The following is a 22007-nucleotide window of genomic DNA, read 5'->3' as shown; positions in this document are numbered from 1 at the left end:
TGCATCAATCACAAAAAAAAAAAAAAAGAACTAAGACTAAGCAGTAATTTGCCTTTTAGATTTTTAATGAGAGACGGTGCTAACAGTAAATTAAAAAGTTATATACTTGCTTGCTGATGTATGCAGCAAGACAGTTATATCTCTATGTAGTTCCTGGGCACCGTTCCCCTACTCCCCAAAGTAGCAGAAGGCCTTGTCAGTATTTTCTGCAGCCCTGCCACAAGCTGCAAAGACTGAAGAAGCACAGAAATGAAGTTACTCTCTTGCAAAGGACTTTTTCCAGGACAGCAACAAGACCTGTTGGAGTACAGGCACTGCCCACTCCTGCCAGTCAAGTTCTGTGGGCAGAGGATTCATATTTGGTGATCAGAGCAGTGCTGGAGGAATACACACTGTAGGCATCTCGAGGGCTAGAACTCGCACAAGCAATTCCAAATAAATGGAAAAATAAGGCTATTTATCCTTCAGTTACCACGTCTGGCATGACCATGCCTTTTCAACAGAAATAAGACCTCTCTCTCCCTTCCTTCTCTTTTCAGAAAAGGCTGCCTTAGAGCCTGCCAGTCTGCAGGGACCACGTTCAAACCAGGCTGCACCGCTTCTACCAAAAAACAGAAATGGGCAGCTGCAATGGGCAAGTTGCACTCGAGACACAAGGCTCAGAAACAAGCTGGCTGAAGCCTATGAAGCTGCTGATCAGGACACAAAAGGTAGTTGTGCTTCTGTCATCAATCTTAAGAGAAAGTGATAAAATATTGATAGTTTCTGCCATGCACACAGGAGTCCACACTGACCTTTAAAGTCTATTAATGAATGAAACGGATTTGCAAGAGCTGCAGCTGGTTGGAACTTGCTCAGCAGCAAATAAGGGTCAGACATGCTACAGAGGAGTCACGTGGAATGCCAAAGGATTAAAAAACCCCACTATTTCCATTAGGAGCAAAAATCTCGCAGCACTGCACAAAATCAAAACTAGGTTAGCTGTTTTACAGACAGAGGAGTCCACTTTGGAGAAACACAGTTTAATCCTTAGGTTCATTCATTATTCACAAGGGTGGTAAAACTCCAGAGGAGGAAGGGAGGAGAGGGAGGATTAATACAGAGAAGGAAACAAGCAGCTGAAAGGGGTTTTAAAATTATTTATTTATTCTAAAAACGATACTGCTCAATCTCACCCTTTAGCTATAAACTAAAAATACATTAAGCTAATTCAAAGCTGGATTATACCACATACCACATCAACAGTTCCTGCACTTAATTAAACAGCAGCAAGCACACCTATTGCTGAAGTACAGACAACCACGACTTTGGCAGCTTCAATGTAATATGCACGATAGCCTTTCCTCTCCACAAAAAAGGCACTTTGACTAACATTAAAGCCACAATATCTTTTGTACCACTCAGTACAAAACAGTCATCTTCAGCTCAGCCTGGAAAGGTGTAAGTAACAAAAAGGTTTAAGACTGCTGGGAAAAGTGAAATTTCACATGAATACAATCGGGATGTGGAGGTGGCAGCAAAACATCCCCCAAGAAAAGGTATGTTCCGCTACCCTGAAGAGGAATCTGCATTTTGCTTAAGTTCTTGCAAGCTGCAGCAGAATAACCTGAAGTGTTCCACAGGTACCTTCTTTTAATAACGACGCAGAGCCAAACAGATAACCTAGAGAGCATCCCATGGGTATGAAGTTCAGAAGAACACAAGTTCGCTCAAGTACAGCTAGCCCAAAACACAGCTGCAAACAGTACATTGCTCAGATAAAGCTGAAATTAATACAGGCTACTATCCTGAAGTCATTTAAAATTCAAAAGAAAGATAGGTCAAACAAAAGCTCTTTTGCTTGTAATAAACTTCCAACATTGGTGGAATACAACAAGAAATTTCAAGCTGTTCCCTCACTGGTACTAAAAGTGTCCAGAATCTGTGTATTCCTGCCAAAAATAAGTTCTGATTAATATATTTTCCAATGGGAAAAGGAAGGAGGAGAGCTGTCGTTCTGAACCCCCCTGCCAAGTCTTCCAGAGAGTGGTACAAGAACATTGGAAATAAATCCAACAAGTCATCCTGACCTACAGTTTAGTGTCTTGATGTGAACAAGGTTTAGGTGGCCAACAAAATCTTGCCAGCAGCCTAGAATGGAAACCCTATGGCATCAGGGTATCTCACCTACCCCATACGCACCAACTCATGGCTGGCTAGCACTCCACATTCAGGTTCAGGATGGTCGCATGTAGATCTCTCTCTGTGTCTGACATCATTAGAATTAAGTGAGCTTTTTAGAGAAGAGTGTGCTGCTTATTTACATGTTCCTTTTGATCAGCTGCTACATTAAAATGGTAAAAACATATTCAAAAGATAATTCTTTCAAGGTATTTTCTGGATTAAAAAAAAAAGGGATACCATTATTTAGGCAGAGAACAGAATGAACCAGCAGATTGCTATTGCCAAAGCTTTGCCAGTTCTGTGCTATAAACTTACGTCCAAAAAACCCCTCAACAAAATCTGTACTTGCCCATCAGGTTTTCCCTCACACTGATTTAACACAGAAGTCCTCCTCCAGGTTATTTCCACTCCCCTATTTCTTCATCCTCGTGCAACATGCCAGCTGCTACCTGAGAAGGCACATCTAACAAATGCCCTCCAGAGGAGTGGAAATTCACTTGGGCACAACTGTTCCCATTTCTCTTGTGCACGGACTTACACTGATTTATGTTCCTTGAAGATATCCCACTCATATTGCTTATCAGATGGAAGGAGAATGTCAAGTATTAAAACTCAGTCCAAAATTAATTGTTTGCCTTCCCAATTCCACCCACACACTATACCACAAGCTCATGGAGGAAAAAAAAAGTACAGAATCACTGCAAAAACCTGAATTCAGCAGCTTGCACACATAACAGAGTAGAATATAATAATATAGCAAGGAATGCATGAATTAACAAGTTCTAAAAGAGCGTCAGAGATTAAGAAAGAAACGAAGGCGCTGGCAGGGAGATGCCAGAATTCTTCAGCTTTGACAAGGTGCAAATTCTCCTCTGAGGTACTAATAAAAACATTGATCTCTAGCTGGAATAAGTCACCTTTCGTTTTATGAGGTATTGAAGTACAGTCCCTTGCTGGATTTATCTTCTTCAAGGGACAAAACAGGAAAAAAGACTGTCCCAAAGATCAGGCTAGAATCGAGGACATGGATCTAATTCAACAAAACAGACCTAATATGCAGTCATATGCATTCCTTATTTAAACCCAGAGGATTCAGATCTCAATTCGAACTTCCAAAAGCGGAAGAAGGAAATCTTCTGTTGAAAACTGCCAAAGGGTTGAAATCTTTTAACACCAAGGCCTGCCCCCAGCATACATAAAACTGAATAGAGGACAACTGTGAGAATACAGTGTCTCCCAATTCCTCACCTTTTTTGAGGGAGCTTGGCAAGCCTGGCTTGCTGGTAAGAAACAGCCACCACTGAAAATCTAAGTCCTCAAAAAAGCTTATGAAATGTTCAACATTAAAAGGAACACCACAGCCAACTGCATCCAATGATGACACGGCAGCAAATCAAAACCACTGTGCTTAGCTTCAAAGTACTGATAAAAGTTGGAAAGCATACCACAGCTGCAAAAGGAGAATATGCAGAGAAATCAAGATCTCCAGTTTGGCCTGTGCCCCAAGATCTCCATCAGCACAGAGCAATCAAAATACTAAATTTCTTCTTCAGTCCCTTCTGCAGAGACATGACCTCAATTTCTGACCACCTAATCCTAAAATAATTTATGTTTGTGGTAGCAGGTGTGTAAGGAAGAATCCTTTAAGCTAAGTGTGTCGCAGGGGGAGGAAAGAAAGAAAGAAAGAAAAAAGAAAAGAAACAAAACAAACAAAATACAAAAAAAAGGCAGTTTTGCCAGCCCATGCAAAAGAGGATATTTCTGCTCCTTAAAAAAAAAAAAAAAAAAAAGAATGAAAGGACGGAAACATTCAAGTGAATCCGCTTCCTGTTGATAGACTGCCAAAAAAACCACTTAACTAACTGCTGCTGTCTCCTCAGCTCTTACTTTCTAACCTATCTTTAGCTGTTTCATTAACTGGGATTTCCCCAGTTCCTAGTGTATCTGCTTGCAAAGCCTAAGCTATCAGCAAAGGAACAAATGCAGCTAAACATTTTTGAAACAAAAGTATGTACAAACACTCAAATAGCTCTTTGTATTCATTTGAACTTGTTTCCTCCCTCTCTTCTGCATCCACAATAGGATTGAAAACTTGCATCCAAACGAAGCAGCCACAGTCAGTGGAAATGGCAAATATCAACCAAGAGCAAGTTTAACTGGGTCACCTTCCAGAACTCCAGCAAAAAAAACCCCACCCAAAACAAATTAAATCAAAACAAAACAAACAAACAGAAAAATCAAAACATATATGAACAGCTGAGCAAAGCTGAAACAAGAATCATGCAGATGAGAGCCTAGATAGGCTCCGAATAGCTGACACCGGCTTAGCCACCAGAGGTGGCCACTACCAAACACTAGAAAACAAAGTCCATGGCTTAATCTGTGCACATCACAGCTACACATCTTCACCACACAACTCCTTTAAATAGTCCCAGGGCTGTTTTAAGGTTTTATACCAAAGAAACATTCATACTAACTGGAAAGGAAGCTTAGGGGAGAGGCAAACCCTCACTTTTCGCTGTGTCTCCATTTTCAAACCCTCCTGACCACTGCCTTTGCTTTTCTACTCCCCTGAAGCTCTTGAATGCTTGCCCATCTTATCTGAAGAGCATTCTGTAGGATTGTTTTCATGCCATCAACCAGTAGTTTGCTGCAAGCTGGCCAAGGAAGGCAGCTAAAAAGTCCATATGAGAATCAGGCAGAGTGGGAAAGGCATGACAACAGATGAAACAATGGACAGACATGAAAGGCTGCAGAAATGCAGGTGCAGCAAAAAAGGTCCAGGACTCAGCCTGGAGTTTTCCCCATCAGCCGCAGCACTTGCACAAATTCTCTGTTTTTGCAGCATCTGGCAATGAGAAACGAAGAGATTATCTGGCTGCCTCTGTGGCGCTCATCTTGCCAAGAAAATCCCCACCCTGCAAGAAGAATCCTTGCTAACATGATCAAGATGTGCATACTTCAAGTACAACAAGCAGAACCAAGTTCTGTCTTGGTCAGAAAAATGTTTCATAGGCTAGTCCTCAATTTCTCCTCAAGTAACAGTTTAAAATAGAAAATTCACTGAAAAGCAGACCAGGAACACATCCCTGAATTATACTCTTCAGTAGAGAATTACACCTTTTCGGTGGTTTTTGAAGGATCGAAACAGAACAGCAATGTTCGTAGATTCTTTTATGAAGAGAACAGAGGTTTTTCAGGGTTTTTCTTGTTATTGTTGTTGTTGAAAGTGGCATTCTCTCTTTGTGCACCAATGCACTGATTTCTCTCCCTTCCTCTAGATGACAAAGCCCACCAGCACTTGAGCTGAAGTTCGCCCAAGGCGCTTTACACCCACTTCGTCAAACATTCAGGATTGAAAAGGAGAAAGCGTTTATAATTCACAGCATGAGACTTCATACCCAGACAAGATATCATCTGTCAGCTGCACAGACCCGAGTACCTTTCCAAAAAAATAATCTTTTCAAGGCTGCAAAAGGTAAGTCATTTTATGGAGAGATAAAGGTTCTGTAAGGTAAAGTGATTTGTCCAACATTACACGCTGGGTAGAGATGATGGCAGACCGCTTGGGAAACCCAGTTCTCTTGGCACATCTAGCAGTACAGATTGTGTTTCCCAGGGAAAGCTTGGAGAAGAGAGCATTTTACCTTTTTCAAACAAACCCCTGAACACTTTCCCTGGCCCAGACCCACTTCTGTTGACACTTAGCTGCTGACAGAGACAAACATTGGAAAACAAAACAAAAATGGAGATGTTTCCTGTGGGAAATTTCAAACTTAAAACTCGGACGCTGTGCACTAATCTGGTCTGTTGTTTTCCTTCACAGTAATCACTTCTGCAGCAGTCACAGGAGCACCAGCATGGACAAACCATTTGCAAACCACGTCATCTAAACCAGCAAAGGAGTAAGGAACCAGGGGGGAAAACCTCACCCAAGCCAGTTGCTGCTATTACCATCACAAGCGAGGGAGGCTGAAGCAGCGACGAGATGCTAGAATGGGTAAGCTCTGCTCATCTCCTGTGACGGTAAATGACTTTATTAATTTTATACCTGTAGAAAACTTTGAAAATACATGCCCTGTACTGCTCAAAAGCTGCAGAACGTCAAAGCTGCAAAGGGGAAAAAAACCCCAAACCTGAACCAGCCATTTAATAGTGTTACTCAACATAGTTTTTTTAAATTCTACTTCTCAGCACACTTACAGCAAACTTCTGGAAATCTACCCCAATTCTGGTTTCAGCCTGTACTTGCTCATTTTTATCATAAAAAAATAATAAAAAGCTGCCTACAGTTTTGTAGCTTAGTTTAAAAAGATGAATTGCAGTACAAAGAAAAAAAAAAATTATTCAGGTTCTCTCTCACTGCCAAAATCACACTAAACTACTTCCTAGACCTACAACCTGGTTTTAATACAAGTTTTACAAATTTTTTCTCTCTTTGCTTTCAAAGATTCCAGTAGCTTTCTGAAACTTACTTAAATGTTTCTTACCTTTCTAAATTAACAGATAGGAATTTCAACTTGGGATCTGTAAATAGGATTTTTTTATTGATTTAATTTTGCAACTTCCTGTAAAAAAGCTTTTTACAAGATTTCATTTCTGAAATTCATACAGTCTCTAACATACACTAGTTTAAAAAGTCATCCACCAGACAATAACAACTGCTGGTGTCAAACGCCCTTGCCACATGAACAGGCTATGAATTTCACCACTTTTAAACAGAAATGCGCTAGATAATCAGAATTATTACAGTAGCAACTTTGATAAGTTTCAATGCTTTGGCTGCACTTTTATGTAAAGTCTCAACTGACACAGTAAATTAACATCAGAATAACTTTGCTGATAATTAAGTTGTTCCAAAGGTGGTACCCTACACAGGCTTGAATGTGGACAGATATGTACTAGTGGTGTTAAAACAAACACCAAACTCCACAAAAGCAACAAGAAAAGAATCAAAGTATAAAAATTATTTTAAATGTTCTTGAAAGCAAATCAAGGCTGACTGATATGTCATATTGGTTTCCAGAAACAAACCTCTGTTGTACTAATGTTTACCTTTTGGAATATAATTTTTAACCTAAGCAATAAATGCCTCAGAACATTACCTTTCACGAGTAAGGAGTAAGTCAAGAGTTTATTTAGAAACCACCTTGACCACCAATTTAATTCTCAAACTCCCCAAAATGTGAATCCCTGGAAATATAACTAGAGGTTCGTGACAGAATGGACAAGAGTATAAAAGCAGAGGTTTCACAATAATGGGTGAGGAGCTGTGACAGTGAGATGACCAAAACTTTTCCTTCTCCATCCCTCAAGAAACCAAGGAGCTATGTGTTCCTTTTGTCATAGCTAGGGTCAGAAATAAAACCCTACAGCCCACAATCTCACTCTCAAATTCTGCATGGTTTAGGCCCTCAGAAATCCCATGACTACATGTGGAAGTGCAGAGGTGCAAGGAGCATTGACACCAAGGAAAGGAAGCTCATTTACCATCCCCAGACTATGCTACCAATCTCCTGTATTCCTATCACAGTCACTTTACTGGGCATAGTCTTTCTTTCTGGGTATGAATATGAAGACCCTGAGACTAAAGAAACAGCAGCATAAAAATAAGAATCCATGAGGGAGATCATGTGTTGACATGAGCTAAATTAGTAACAAACACTCGAAAAGCATAAAAAAAAAATCACAAAGCAAGGACAGGGGAATAACTGAGTTATTCTGACAGCCTTATGCACAGATTTGGTTTTGTTTGACAGGTATAAATAAGTTCTAGGCTGTGACTGAAGGGGGGAAAAAAAAAAAGCTTTCACACTCCATCAAACAAGCCTAAGAAATATGTATTTAAAGAAACTGCCACTAGCCCATCTCAGCGTACATAGTAGAAAATAGCATGTGCTTCACTTTACAGCTAGATTTCAAGAAGTAGGTGTTCAGCAGGAGCTTGGTGGGGAAAAAGAATCAACCATATAAAGCAACAAAACCAGAATAAAAAGAATATGTGTTTTGGTGAGCTGCACAGACATCTGTTCTTACCATACAAGGCTTGGCAACTTTCAAATTAGGGGAACCTCAGATCACCCTTTCAGCTAGGAAGTAACACGCAAAGCAAGGTTCCTCACGCGCGGGTCAAGATTGTATTTCTTTATATTTACCTGTCTGCTTTCAAAAGCAGGTTAGATGGCAGTTCAAGGAGCTGGTTGTGTTGCACGTCCAGGACCTCTACTTGCATTCGCTCGAGCCGATCTGGTAGCCTTCCTAACATGTTATGTCCCACCAGCAGCTTACGCAAGCTACTATTGTAAAACAACCTTAAAGAAATAAAAAACACAAAAATGAGAAAAATCTAAAGCAAAGAGTTGCTTTGAGCATTTAGGTGTGATATCACAGTTCATTGCAAGAAAGTGATTCAGCCAACTGATTAGCAGACATGGTATTAATTACGCACAGATCCAAGAATGCCTTCCCACTCTCCACCAACTTCTTAAAAAGGTTGTTCAGAGACAGGGAAGGAGGTTTAAGGATGATTCATGAGTGAAAGTAGTGAGAAAGGGTTATCTTGCGGCCCTGCAGAATACATGAATGTACAAGCACGACAGCGAAGGAGGTAATTGCCAACAATGGCTGCAGAAAACTGCACGTGTGGGATCCCCCTGGCTAATGGAAGAACTTCCTTCAGAAGTGTGGGTGAAATCACCAGTCACCCCGCAAGCTTCATAGCGCTTTATTCATCATGTGCTGACTCATAATCCAGCGCAATTCTTCCCTCCCCCCATTTTCTTTTTCTGTGAATACCAGACTAACATAAAGCCTCCTTTCCAGTTCTACAGCAAATCAAATCTATCTAATCGGCTTTACTTTCTTGAGCTTTTCCAAGCAATAGATGACTTGGGGTCCCAACCCCCTACTCCATTTTTGGGTGGCTGTGGGAGAAGAGGGCAACTTAAAGAGACAAGAACAAATAGCTATTTTGATCAAATAGCAAACCTAAAATTTGTAGTATAAACAATGCAATGAGGAGTTTAAAATCTGCACCTAAAGACCTCAAAAATGGAGAAACTCTTGATTTTGAACAGGAACCACTTTTAGCAAAGCAAGAAAGAAGAGCTTATTTTTCATCTGCCACCTGTCTTACATTGCCGCTACCGCACTGTTTAATCTGGCGAGCCTGTGCATCATGCTGACCTGCTTCAATCAAAGACTCTCAAATTACTCAGCATTAAAGCAAAAACCTTCTTCTCTCTGTTACAATGACCCAAATACACATAAAGAGCCTCCCCGTCCCCTCCCTACAATACATCAGGTCATCGGATTACTGTGCCAAAATAATCAACGAAGTATGCTGAGTATTTTCCCCTTGACAGATACCATCATACTCCATGTCTGCGTGCCAGTGTTAACAGTTATCTCAGTTGGCTGGATTGTCTGTGTTATGACCATGGACACAAGTCAACAGCCAGCTGTATCATTCCAGGAGGCTCAACACAGGGTGAAAAGACTTACCATAAGCATAACAGAAAGATATATCTATTATGTTTTTGTCATTTAACTATTTTTGTTTCACTCTACTTTTACTTGAAAGTCTCAATTATGGACTTGCCTTTCTGTTCTGATTCCTTTCGTAATCAAGACTAGCCAGTATCATCAACACCAAACATTATAGGAAAAAGAACTGGTTGACGAGATTTCCAAAACAATTTATCACTTTTGTTTTTTTTCAGATGGGTAGGGGCAGTGTCATTTTACAATAAAAAAGTTCAAATCATTGCAAAACGCTTAGCAATTAGCTCTTCCATGAAAATAGATTTTATAAATAATTCAGAAGCACTGAGTAAGTCTTTGGGGTTTTTGTCTGTTCCCTCTTATTTTCGAGGTTGCACAAGCACCAAAGGAACTGGGCTGCCTGAAGAGAGGTTGAACCACCAGCATTTCAGTATGGTCCTGATGAGCCTGGGCCACCTAGTTCTCAGGCTGGAGGGCGAATAAGGATGCTTGGACTGCTCTTCCCTATGGGCAGCTTTCTCACTTGCCTGACTCCCACTGCAAGTTTTGATGGGATCAAAAATTTGCAAAGACAAGCACACCACTCAGCATCAGCATCAGCATCTTCCGAGAAAACATCATTTGGTGAAAGCATTCAACTAATTCCTTTAGTAAGCAACTGCTCAAGAGAACACAATGTTAAATACAAATAGATCTTCTAAAATACGAACAAAAAGGAGCAAGAATACCTACAGACATCTGTTCGCTGGTGGCAGTAAGGTAATTTTAACAAATCTTAATTGAAGCATTTCCACTTTCTTTGAAGAATCTTTGGCATTGTCAGTTTTATGACAATAAGTTTGTCCTGCATAGCTAAGTACCCTTTTTGTTATTTTTCAGTACTCTTAAAGCAGAAATGGCTGCATTACAGCCTAGCGTATATCATTCCCATTTTCTTTAATTGAGACAAATTTTAATACTCATTCCTCTAAATCGACTGCTTCAACTCTTTATCTTCAAGGATTGTTTTTCTGTTTTGAGGCAAATGCACATACCACCAACTGTAATTTGTTTAGATTAGGTGCAGCCTTCATTCAGCCTTCCTAGAAACTGCTGGTCAGTCAAGGCTTGAAAATCTGTGTTAGAATTGCAAGCATCCTCCTAGGAGAGTCCTGCTCACTCAGTCCACAGGTTTTCAGATTGCTATTCCTTGTAGAAGGAAAAGCACACAGCAGTGCACATGAACATACTTACTGGGCTCTAGTATTTACCTGATACTTAACAGTAGGTCTATATGCCTGAGCCATTTGCATTTGAATCCAGACACAAATTTCCCTAAAGTTTAACAGACCTTCAAAGCCTGTGTTTTGAACTGGGCCCTAAAACTGAGCTGACTTATTAGGAGCTAAGCTATCTAGACACATACTACAAAGACAAACTTTCAAAGATAAGCTGTTTCCTGGGGTTAATGATAAGATGGCAGGGGAGACAAGTGGGATGTTGACTGTACCTAATTTCAGCTAATCATTAATCTCCAAAAGATATCCGGTTTGCCTTGATACTCCTCATTGTTATGAAGTGCAAATGAAAGGCAAATGAACTTTTGCTCTCCCCACCTTCTGAGTAGGCGCATTTTCACTCAGTGTGAAAAAATAGAGGGATTAATAATCTGCATGTCAGCTTGTTAGTTTGCTTAGTAAATCACACATCCTTTTCTGCCCACATTTCTGAAAATTATTCTCTTCCCATTTCTGACACTAAAGCCGACAGTTTATACCATATGGCACATTCATCTGACCCCGACAAAACTCTCCTTTTTGGTTTCTGATGCTCTTCTGCGCTATACAATTCTGTAAGGAAAATATTTAATAGCTTATCATATACTAGCTGTCTACAATCTTCAATGGCTCTGCACATCCCCACGCAATTTTACCCTTTGTGCCTAGTATGCTCCCCTTCTTTCACAAAATCTCTTTTAAAGTGTGCAGAGCAGTCAAGAGCAACAGCTCTCTTCCAGTGAAGTCAGGAATCAGCACCTGACCAGTATACTCACTTGGAACAGTCCTCTCCAGAAAAAACAAACACTAAGAGCCATTCATTATTTAAACTCAACTCCTGTCTTCCTTCCTGTTCACTTGCTTTCCAATCCTTTCCATTTGTATTTCTCAATTTTAAGTTTAGACTCCTGGAGAAGACATCATCTTTGTAGCCAAGGCGATTGCTCTACTTGCAGGAGTTTGCTTGCTTGATGAGGCTTTACCTTTTCCTCTCAACCCTTTTTCACTCAAACAGGGTTGTGAACTGGAGTCTCTAGACACCGCTGAAACTAAGTTACAAGAAATTCCAGATCTCTATACTGTCATGCAAAGTTATGGCTGTAAATATTTAATATTCAGTATCAAAAATGAAGGGCTTTTCTGCCTGAGCAGCCACATGAACAGCTTCAAAACTTCCACCTGGAGTTCAAAGGTATTGCTTTCTCTGCATGAAAGGAAAAGAAGAAAGGCTGGGTGGAAGCTTGAGGCATGATGACACCACACAAGGTAAAAATAAAATCAAACAAAAGATAAAACAGGCCTGACAGTCACTGGAACAAGCTAAACACTGAATCAGCAATTATTTCCACATTGTGCAACTAGTCTGAAAGACTCACTGGGCAGGCAGCTCACGTATCTGATTGTAGCCAACATCCAACACTTCCAGCTTCCTGCTGTCACACACCCACTCAGGAAGGTTTTCCAGGTGATTTCTATGAACAAAGAACACAAAGAGGTATAATGAAACAATAATCAAGATGTAAAGGCTATTAAGAATACAGCCTCAAGAGAGATACAGATTCTTGCAAGAAATAAATCTGCTATATGATATGTATGTATGTATGAAACTATCACCTCTCCTCTAAGGGCACTAGTAGTGCAGTAAGATTCTCAGTAGGGGGGACAAGACAGCTAACAGCATTATTATCTTCCTAGATGTACAGCCACTAAAAAAATGGAAAAAGCTGCTTCCAATTATTGGGAAAATTTTAAGAGTATCAGAGCACTGATGATGAAGAAGTCTCTCTATGGAGAAATTTGTGAGATACTCCTCAGAAAATATTCACACCCTACACAGTTGAAACACATCTCCTGATCTTCCATTAATTCAATCCTAAAATGCAGTCTACCAGTCTTCAGCTATCTCACTGAACAGTGGAATTTTTGTGTGTGTGTGTATCTTTAAAGCCAAGCATTTAGCTTTTCTTGTGTTTGTCTTCACAGAAAATAACCCTTCTAAAAACTAATTTCTTAGAGGTAAGTTTTTTCCAAATATTGCACTGAAAACATGCAGCAAGGCACAGTGAGGCACCCATGTATCCTACCTTAAAGACAAAAATTAGCCGCACAAAATACATGGAGGAGATCCTGTGCATGTGCATTGATGTATCCACTACTTCCCAGACTTGAAGTTCAGGAATAGGACCTTACACAGCATGAACACTGATTTATGTTCATGTACTTGTATCCTATAGTTTATTCACGCAATAGCCTTTAATCAAAGTATGTGATAGCAAACCAAGCCCTCCTATCGCCAGACAGCTTCCTTTCCAATCTCAAACAGATTTCCCAAGTTCCAAGCGAGCTAAGAAGCTAAAGACACCCTAACCTTGTTACAATGCCATCACTGAACTGAAGCACAAAAAGGGTTTTGTGATCAAAATAACGCATTTTGCAACCAATTTAATTTACAGCTAAATGGAGAACATAGATTTACAAAGAATGTTCTTCAATAAATCACACTTATTTAGTCACACCTGTGTGCTACATTTAGGTGGACAATGTAACTCATGGCTGATGAAACTTCTGTGACTACTGCCACAGGTTACCTCACTCATTGCTACAATCACTCTCAACAGCTTAAAAGTGCTTTAAGCAGGCTTTTTAATGAATGAGATTATCACCCCAACATGCAGATGAGTAATTCCTTAAATAAGCCCATGTATAAAGTGTTTTCCTGATTCAGTCCTTAAGTTGTGAAACAAACTAAAACACCACCTTTTCCATTTCATTCCTTATCCCACCTCACTGATTAATGTGAGATTTACAGATGCATTCAAATGGCAATTGCAGACATTCCAGCAGCAGCCATGGCCACGGAGAACAACCAGGAGCTGCTGAACTGATGAGTAAACTATCAAATTGTCACCTACGCTGGGCCTGTGACATAGACAGATGCAGCCAGAAAGAAAGATGTCTCATATTGGTGCACACTTGAATCACCATGTTATATCTCTATAAGACAGGGAATCTTTAAGTCAGGGAAACTCTAACTATAAAGGCATATTCCACTTTTAGTACTAAAAAAAATTAAAAAGTTAATTTATAAAAGGAAACAGGGAAGCAGAAAAAAGCCCACCCTCTAACTCTGAGAATCAGTCTTCTCACATCTCAAGGTCCAATTCCTGCCCCTAATCCCTGTCAGTAAAACACCAGGGAATGTCATTTTTCCATAAACCTCACTGATGTATATGCCACAAGCCCAAGAAAAAAAAATACTCTTACCTAGAAATATCCATATAAGCCAGGCAATTAGGAACTGGATACACATCAAGGTGAACAAGTTCTAGAGGCAAAAATAAAAACAAAGTGATGATAAAGATTTGCACCTAAACGGAGATTTCAGAACAAGTCAGTGACCTAAAAGCCTTCTGAGGATCTTTGTAAACTGAATTTTATTTCTTTATTATTATGTCTGAGTACGTTTGCTATAACGCTGCATAACTGATCAGAGAGGAAAAACTGGAGGATTTTAAAAGTTTCATGGCAAATTCTCATGTTTTCATTTTTGTTGCAGAGCTGTAACTTCCCCTCTGCCACCCTCTGCCCAGAATAGTCAGGCATAAACCTGCTCTACTGTTTTGTTTTTTTTTTTTTTCCACAGGTCACTAATAGAACAGGCGTGGCAGGGAGACTCTTAACCCTGGAACAGCAAGTTACGGAATACCCCAGGGTCCTCCAGGTCATGGCAAGACCATGAGTATTTTTCAACACATTACATGAGCCTTCACATCCCTATGGGGGTCCTGGTTCCAGGCAGTCTTACAGACCAGGCCTTCGATAGCATCTCAGCTGCTGCTAGTGATGTTGTATTTTGAGTGTTTCCATAATATTTCATATCCTAAGATTTTTAGGTAGTTACTGCTTAGCACTAAGGTTGAAACGAAACCAGCAGACATCTATTTGAGCCTACAGAAAAATCCACTAAACTGAGAATGTAACAAGCATCACAGTTCCTTTGGAAGATGAAACTAAAAGGAGGTGGCTGAAGGTGCAAAGAGAGGACAGCCAGGAGGAGCAGCAAGACCAACTAGGCAGCTGATTGCAAGATAGGGGTTGACTTGGGTTCTCAGCTCACATTGCACAGCACATGCTCAGAATGTTAACTTTTCTCAGCTACAAAGATCCTGGCATGAATAGTTAATGAAGGCACAGGCTTGGCTATCATTAAGATGACAGCCTTTTAAAGGCAGTGCAGACTGTTTGGCAAATTCATAGCTCTTTGAGTCTGCATTTTGTTTATGTCATACCATACTACTCTACACAATAAAAATGGTGGTGAAAACTGTGTTTTAAGAAACAACAGCTTCCAGAGACAGATCAAACAAATGCTACTCATGGAAGGCAGGAGTTATTCAACATGAAAATGCCGCATTACTTTTATTATTGAATACAAATGAAGCTACTCATTATAGATTTTGTAGCTTTCTGGCCAGAGTAAACAGCTAGATGTAGTAGCAAAAGCATGTATTGTTTCAGTTTCTCTCACAAATGGCTACCTGTTCAAACTTTCTCAACTCTGGAGAAAAGAAATAAATTCCCTATTTGCCTTGGTAAAACAACACTTGGTAATACAACACAAAGAACTAAAAACTTCAAGGGCCCTCCCTGCTAACACAGAAAGCAATTTCAGCCCAAATTTTAAGATTTTCACAATTCTGAAACCTCCAAATCAGTAGCCCAGTGTTATTTGAAAGTCACTTCTGAAGCTCAGAATTGCCAGTAGCATGACATGGCACATGTGAAAACCTTTTATTCAAGGGTCACGTCAAAAGCCTCTTGATTACATGCACTGCACTCCATAAACATCCCACAGAGAACCAGGTCCGAAAATCAGAAGTCAGATGACGACAGCACAGCTGCCCTGAAAACACACTTACCATTTGAGGAAGCATACAGCGCTTTGAGAAAATATCCACTGATTTTGAGGGTTACCAGTTGGTTCCGTTCACAGTGTAACACTTCGACGTTGTTAAAAACCGTGGCATCCAGCTCCCTAAGTTTGTTGTCTCTCAGATCCAGTTGGGTCACATGGTGCAGAAAATCTATTTCATCAGTCTCCAATCTCCTAATTGAATTCAATCTTGCAGACAAAAAAAAGAGATTAAGTGTAGTTATGTGCCAGGCTCCTGCTGGCAAACCAATGCTCACTCTACAATCGGTTGTGCTGGATTAAACTAGCATGCCTCCAGGTTCTGATCAAGGTTGATTTTAAATATTTTCCGCTTTGCTATGGTATTTTAAAAGCAGGATGGATCAGCTCTGCTGTTTTATCAATCCTGACAAAGGAATTATGATACCAAGCTCCTTTCTAAACTACCTGGAAAACTACTGATAGAAAGCTCTGCAAGAACGTAAGTATTACTGTTACTGTGTCTATACAAATAAAATATGACCTGGCTGTTATTTGCGCTGAACAGTTTGGAAAAGAACAGACCCACTACAGTTCCTGCTGGCCTATCATGACCATCTGCTGGAGAAGCCTGGCAGATATGAATCTCTTGCCTTATTGAAAGCCCAAACTGAGATTTATGAATTCCCATATTTGCCTCTCGCTTTGCCATGTTCTACACCAAGGAAATTCAGAGGCCTGAAAATTGGTGTTGTGAAAAAACAAGGCAAAAACCCAAGACAAGTGGGTCTGTCAGATCAAGAGAACAGGTTTTATCATATCTTCACTGCAGTGCATTGACGCTGCCAATACTCAGCATCTTCCCCAGAAGATACAATTGAAATATGATTATCTACAACCCAGCAACATTTGAGATGGCAGAGCACTCCATCGAGTTCAGTTTCCAATTCTCAGCTCTGACCAGAACACTAAAATCACCCACTAAGCCCCTCTAGTGAGGATAAGGGCATAAATCTGCAGTTTTGTTGCTATTCTTGCTTTCAAAGAGTTGCCCCCTGTAAAACAGTTTTTTTCAGAGCAGCTACATTTTCCAGTTAAAAGAACATGAGTAATATGCCCCCTCCAATACAGCCTACTTTTTCAGTTTACAAGCAATGCTTCCTTCTGATTCCACCAAAGGAAAGCACTTCACTGAGCAGCAAATAGAGTTTACAGACACATGCAACATTTACTATTGCAGGTAGCATTACAAAGAACCACTGTTCACTGCTTGGTGCAGAAAGGATGTGGCATATGGGAGGGGGCTGGAACTGCAACGCTGAAGCTCATGGCCAGCTCAATCACAGCATCCCTACACTAAGACCAGTTTATTTATTTGCTTTTAACATACATAAACACACATGTATTTTATTTCCATCATATACACTTCGGAATTTCATCCGTCTATTTTAACTGTTTTCTTAACTATGGTAGCAGTTCCTTGATGGCAAATCATGACAGCTACACAGCAGTATGGTATGCTAAGTTTTAGCTTGAAGAGCTTAATTTAACTAAATAGTTCTAAAATTCATTGTAATTTGGACCTCATGGCCCAGGCTCTGAACTGAGCCTTGCCAGGTGATTGCAGAAGCTGGCTCCCCAAAGACCCCAAAAATAAAGAATCACCTCATACCAGAGCCATTTGTAATAAGGATCTGTTTAGACTCTGCTGAGGGAATCAATAAAATAGTGCAACTCATGGTAGGCCAGGCTTTTTAACATATTAAAAAATATTAAAATAGATTTTTTGTACTCTCCCCTTCACTGTTCTTTTCTTCATTGCAAACATCTGTAACATTTCAGATAGAAGCTTTTTGAGTCAGGGACTATAACTTATACTATATTAACACCGCACCAACTAGAACTTTCAGTGTAACTGTTAATTTTCCCTCAACATCATTTTCCTATCTAGTGATTCCCCTAAATGTTACCTCTGCCTCAAGGACGATTGCTAAGTCATGGCAAGTGCTGTAAATTACATGACGTTGCCAGAAATGTGCTTCGATGGACCAACACATGAGATTCATACCCAGGGACTATTCTGACAGCCGAAGAGAAAACTATTTCAACAGTGATAACTCAGACCCACTTTTTCAAATACCTACCTTAGATCCACATGTTTAATATGAGGCATCCTTTTTAACACCTGTAGGTTGAGGGTCTCCATGCAGTTTCCTGACATACAGAGCTTATCCATGGCAGTCAGCTTCTCCAGCACCCCTGGAATGTTGGTGAACTCGTTGAAGGACAGACTCACGTAGCTGAGCTGATGCATATTCTCCAGTTCATCAGGAAGGGACCGGAGAAAGTTGCCATCCAGCAAAAATGTCTGCAAGCTATTCAAGGTGGGGGAGGGGAAGGGAAAGTGAAGAAAGTGAGTGACCTGTTAAATCACATTTCCTTCCTATAAACACATAAATCTGCTGCAGTTACAGTGAAATAAAATACACAAAAGGGCAGAAGAAAGAGAAATGTTAGGGAATAATGCTTTAACATCTGCTACAGAAGATATCAACCAAATAATTAAAAGCTTTGGCAACTATAAAGTGCAGGCTGTGCTTAACAGTTATATCATCTTCATACCTCTCCAGAACTGCAACTTGTTTGATGGCTGAAGTATATAAAGTAAGGGGGTTTAAAGATTATCTTCACCATGAAGGTGACCCTTGTGTCAAATACTGGGGACGGGAAATGCTTCAAGACACAAAAGTGTTTTTTCCCTCCACCCACAGCTCTTAACTACTTCCATACAGATCTATGAGCCAGTCTGCTCTGACAAGCCCAGTAGGTTTAAACTGTTTCTCATAGCAAGATTATGAACAGGGTTATGAAACTGCTTGTTGCCTGTATTATCAGCTTGTGTATGCTAAGTTTTAAGAAAGTACTTGCTTGTGCATCTCGCCCACATCTGCTGGAACACTTTTGAGGGCATTGCAGGACACGTTGAGTTCAGTCAGGGTTGGGATACTGCAGACCGCCAGTGGAAAATCTCCTAAATTATTATTGGAAAGGTTAAGGCTCTTCAACTTGGTGAATCTATAATGACATAAGAAGAAAAAAAAAAAAAAAAAAAAAGGAGAGAATGAAGTGGAGCATAAACGACATCAAGTTGCCTTGCAATAATTAATACAAGGAAAGTCTGGTTATTTAAATGAAAATTGCATGCATTTTTAGTTTATGCACTCAGAACAAGCACGGAAACTACTAGACACAAGTTCAACACCACCTGCAAGAGTTCACTCACATTAATCTGGCATGAAATAGGCCCTCCTGAACAACATGCTAAATCTATTTTCCTACAAGTACAACAAAGAACAAAACACTTGCCATCCTTATGATACATGTAATTTCTTCTGTGGCATCTCATCCTGAACTAAAGCACTGCTATTTTTCTGAACACATATCTGGATAGTAAGACTACCCTTGTGACACTGTTTACAAGGTGCAGGAAATTCTCAGCCTATTTGAACACTGAATTTTTGTGGTGCAGCTCAGCTTCATTCACATGAGTAGATACTGCCATTCAACCAAAAATTCTCTTTAGAACACACTGGTTTAAACAGAACTGGGAAATGTGCTGAATTAAATCAGAATTTAACAAGACTTCTATAGTGACAAAGGCAAATTTATGCTCTTGATTAAAAATGATGTCAATGATCACACAGATTTCAAAATTTTGTCCTTGACATGTCACGGAACTCTTAAAAAAGCCCCATGGTTTATCGCATCAGCCAACAAAGCAACTTGCATGTGCTTGCCTTATTAAAGATGACCAAGACTGTTCGAACAAAAAACCCAAGAAGGGGACAATCCAATTAGCCAGCCCGCATGTTCAGCAACATTATTACGGTTGCCTAACAACCACTGGGAGGTATGCCTAGAGGCAAGCAAAAGGATGAATGAAAAGATCTGTGCCAGATTCCAATACATGGGAGGAAGTTTCTTTTCTAGCATGCTGTATGCCAGGACATTTTATGTGGACTTCATTTTCCCTTGGTTAAGGCTCAGTACCTTTATTTGTGTGGAAGGCTTTTATGTAACACAGCGATGGAAGTAAAACTGCACCTATGAACACTGCTGTTCCACAAGAAAGTGACCTCCGACAGTGTGTGATAGTGCAACCACAGCCTCCGCATTGGCCCAGCACATCCTTACCCCAACGCACTTGGTCCTCCCCTGACCGAAAACATGGACAGAAAATGCAGCAAGCATTAAAAGGTTGAAGAGTTTTAACACCGAAAGAGTCTTAAAAATCCTTACCAGCTACTGCAATTCACTGGCACGCACCTTTAGTATCACCTAAGTGAAGCTCATGCCACTGACTACAACTCAACAGCACAATGTGGGTAGTGCCTTTGTTATCGTATTTCAATGGGAGTTTTAAGTGAAGTGAGGTTTTCACCCCAAAAGATAGCTGTAAATACACTTAAAGTTCACAAATATGCTTCACATTTACAAAGGCTTGCAGCAATCAAGGGAATGCTATGCTTCCTGTTGGCAATTTTGGTGCAAAGACGGGAGGGAAGGGGAAAAATTAAAAAAAATAAAATCATGCTCGGAGTTTTCACACATTTTTGAACACCCCGTGCCATGCTGGAGGCAGAAGAAGTTTGGAACAGAGTTAGATAGAGACTAAATGAAATCCGGCAATCAAATTACTGCTGCAGGGAAAAAAATGCTACTGTGCAGAAACAATGACTAATGTATCTCTAGAGAGAGAACTGTAAAATAAAAAGGAGTCTAGGGTAAATCAGCTCATGTTAATGAGGGCTGCTAGCCAGAAAAAAAAATGGCACATTTTAAACGCTATACTTTCTTACTCCTCAATTTTGAAATACAGGGCTTAAAAATTTGAACCTAGAATTCCAACCAATAATCCTGAATTTATCTTGAAGGTAACTGTAGATTTAGGCCACAGATATAATGCCTTGAAATTTGAGGTGATTCTGTGGTGGAACAGCTGTCCCACATCTTCCTCAAAGTAAATCACAAATACAAATAAGAGTGCTCTAAGTAGCAGAGATTCTGGGGCCTCTAGAAATCACACTTTCTTCAGTATTCAGGTAAGTGCAAAATAGTAGTGAAGACAGTAAGACGAAGTCAAAATAGCTAAGCTGCTGGGGAAACATGAAAATGCAACCATTTCAATTTTCAAGTCAACCAGGAAAAAAGAATTAACTCATTTAATAACCAACACTGAGGCTACAGCCTTTACCTATGGCTGCTCTGGAGTCTCAGAAGAACAGTCTTAGGACTTCTGCCCACTCAACACGTAAAAACTACCATCTACTAGAATACAATACCCAAATATAACTTGAGATAAAATTACAGAAGATGAAGCTAATACACAGAGGAAGGAGGACGGGGGCAGGCGGGGAAGTGAAGGAAGATAAATAATACGTTAACTAACTCCAATGCGGTGTCTGGCTTCAAGGTTTTCTGCACACATTTTCGTGTACAATTGTCCTATGTCAAAGTGTGTGTGTGTGGGGTGGGGGAACAGAGTGTGGAAAATAAAATCAGCCTCCCTGAAATGTATCTGTATTACATCTCTACTACCCCAATGTATGTTTTAATGTGTGTTTATAAAGAGACTTCCATGAGTAATCTAATTACTAAGGACATGAGCTGAACTAGTTAACTGGACTATATAGTATGTAAAGGAGGATGAGTAGGACATGCAGTATTGGATATACTCATACAGAAGTGAAAATGTACATGTAAGCATATGTTAAATAATCCATAAAGGAGAGTTCATTGCTAAATCACATTAAAAGAAACGCTAACAGACACCATAAGCTTAGTTAAAGAGGTTAATATAAGACAACTGGCACAAAAGACATATTTTCTTCCTTCTTTGTAAACACGTTCATTTGCAAAATGCTGAAGTCACATTTCTTCTCCCAGAGCACCGTCAAGTACAGAACATTACTAAGCCAAACTAGCAGGCATTTGCTCAAAGTTAAGATCTAAGTCTGCCTCTCATCTTTGGCCCCTCACTTCCCACTATCCACATTGCAAATGGCTTGGTGCACTTCCATTATGGAGCACTGCCACGCTGCACATTTAAAATGCTGAATTGTTTATAGTGCTTCTTATATCTACATAGATTTGCAGTCAGTAGCACAAGTTTTTTTGTTGCTGCTGAGTTTGCA

The 22007-nt window shown here is 40.0% G+C and overlaps 1 protein-coding gene across 1 annotated transcript in view; it reads right to left on the bottom strand.

The window, feature by feature from the left end:
* PHLPP1 (PH domain and leucine rich repeat protein phosphatase 1) overlaps positions 1-22007 on the bottom strand; it is a 144516-nt gene that overhangs the window by 18540 nt on the left and 103969 nt on the right. The window contains exons 5-10 of the mRNA XM_082044160.1: positions 18742-18888; positions 17958-18188; positions 15842-16044; positions 14187-14247; positions 12299-12394; positions 8319-8474 (exon numbers count right to left, since the gene is read on the bottom strand). Of these exons, the coding sequence (XP_081900286.1) occupies positions 8319-8474; positions 12299-12394; positions 14187-14247; positions 15842-16044; positions 17958-18188; positions 18742-18888 (894 nt within the window). The remainder of the gene's footprint in view (positions 1-8318; positions 8475-12298; positions 12395-14186; positions 14248-15841; positions 16045-17957; positions 18189-18741; positions 18889-22007) is intronic.

Source organism: Streptopelia decaocto, assembly GCF_964273445.1.
Source record: "Streptopelia decaocto genome assembly, chromosome: 2".
Lineage (NCBI taxonomy): Eukaryota > Metazoa > Chordata > Aves > Columbiformes > Columbidae > Streptopelia > Streptopelia decaocto.
Note: the sequence above shows the minus strand (reverse complement) of the source record. Positions and strands in the feature narration are given on the sequence as shown.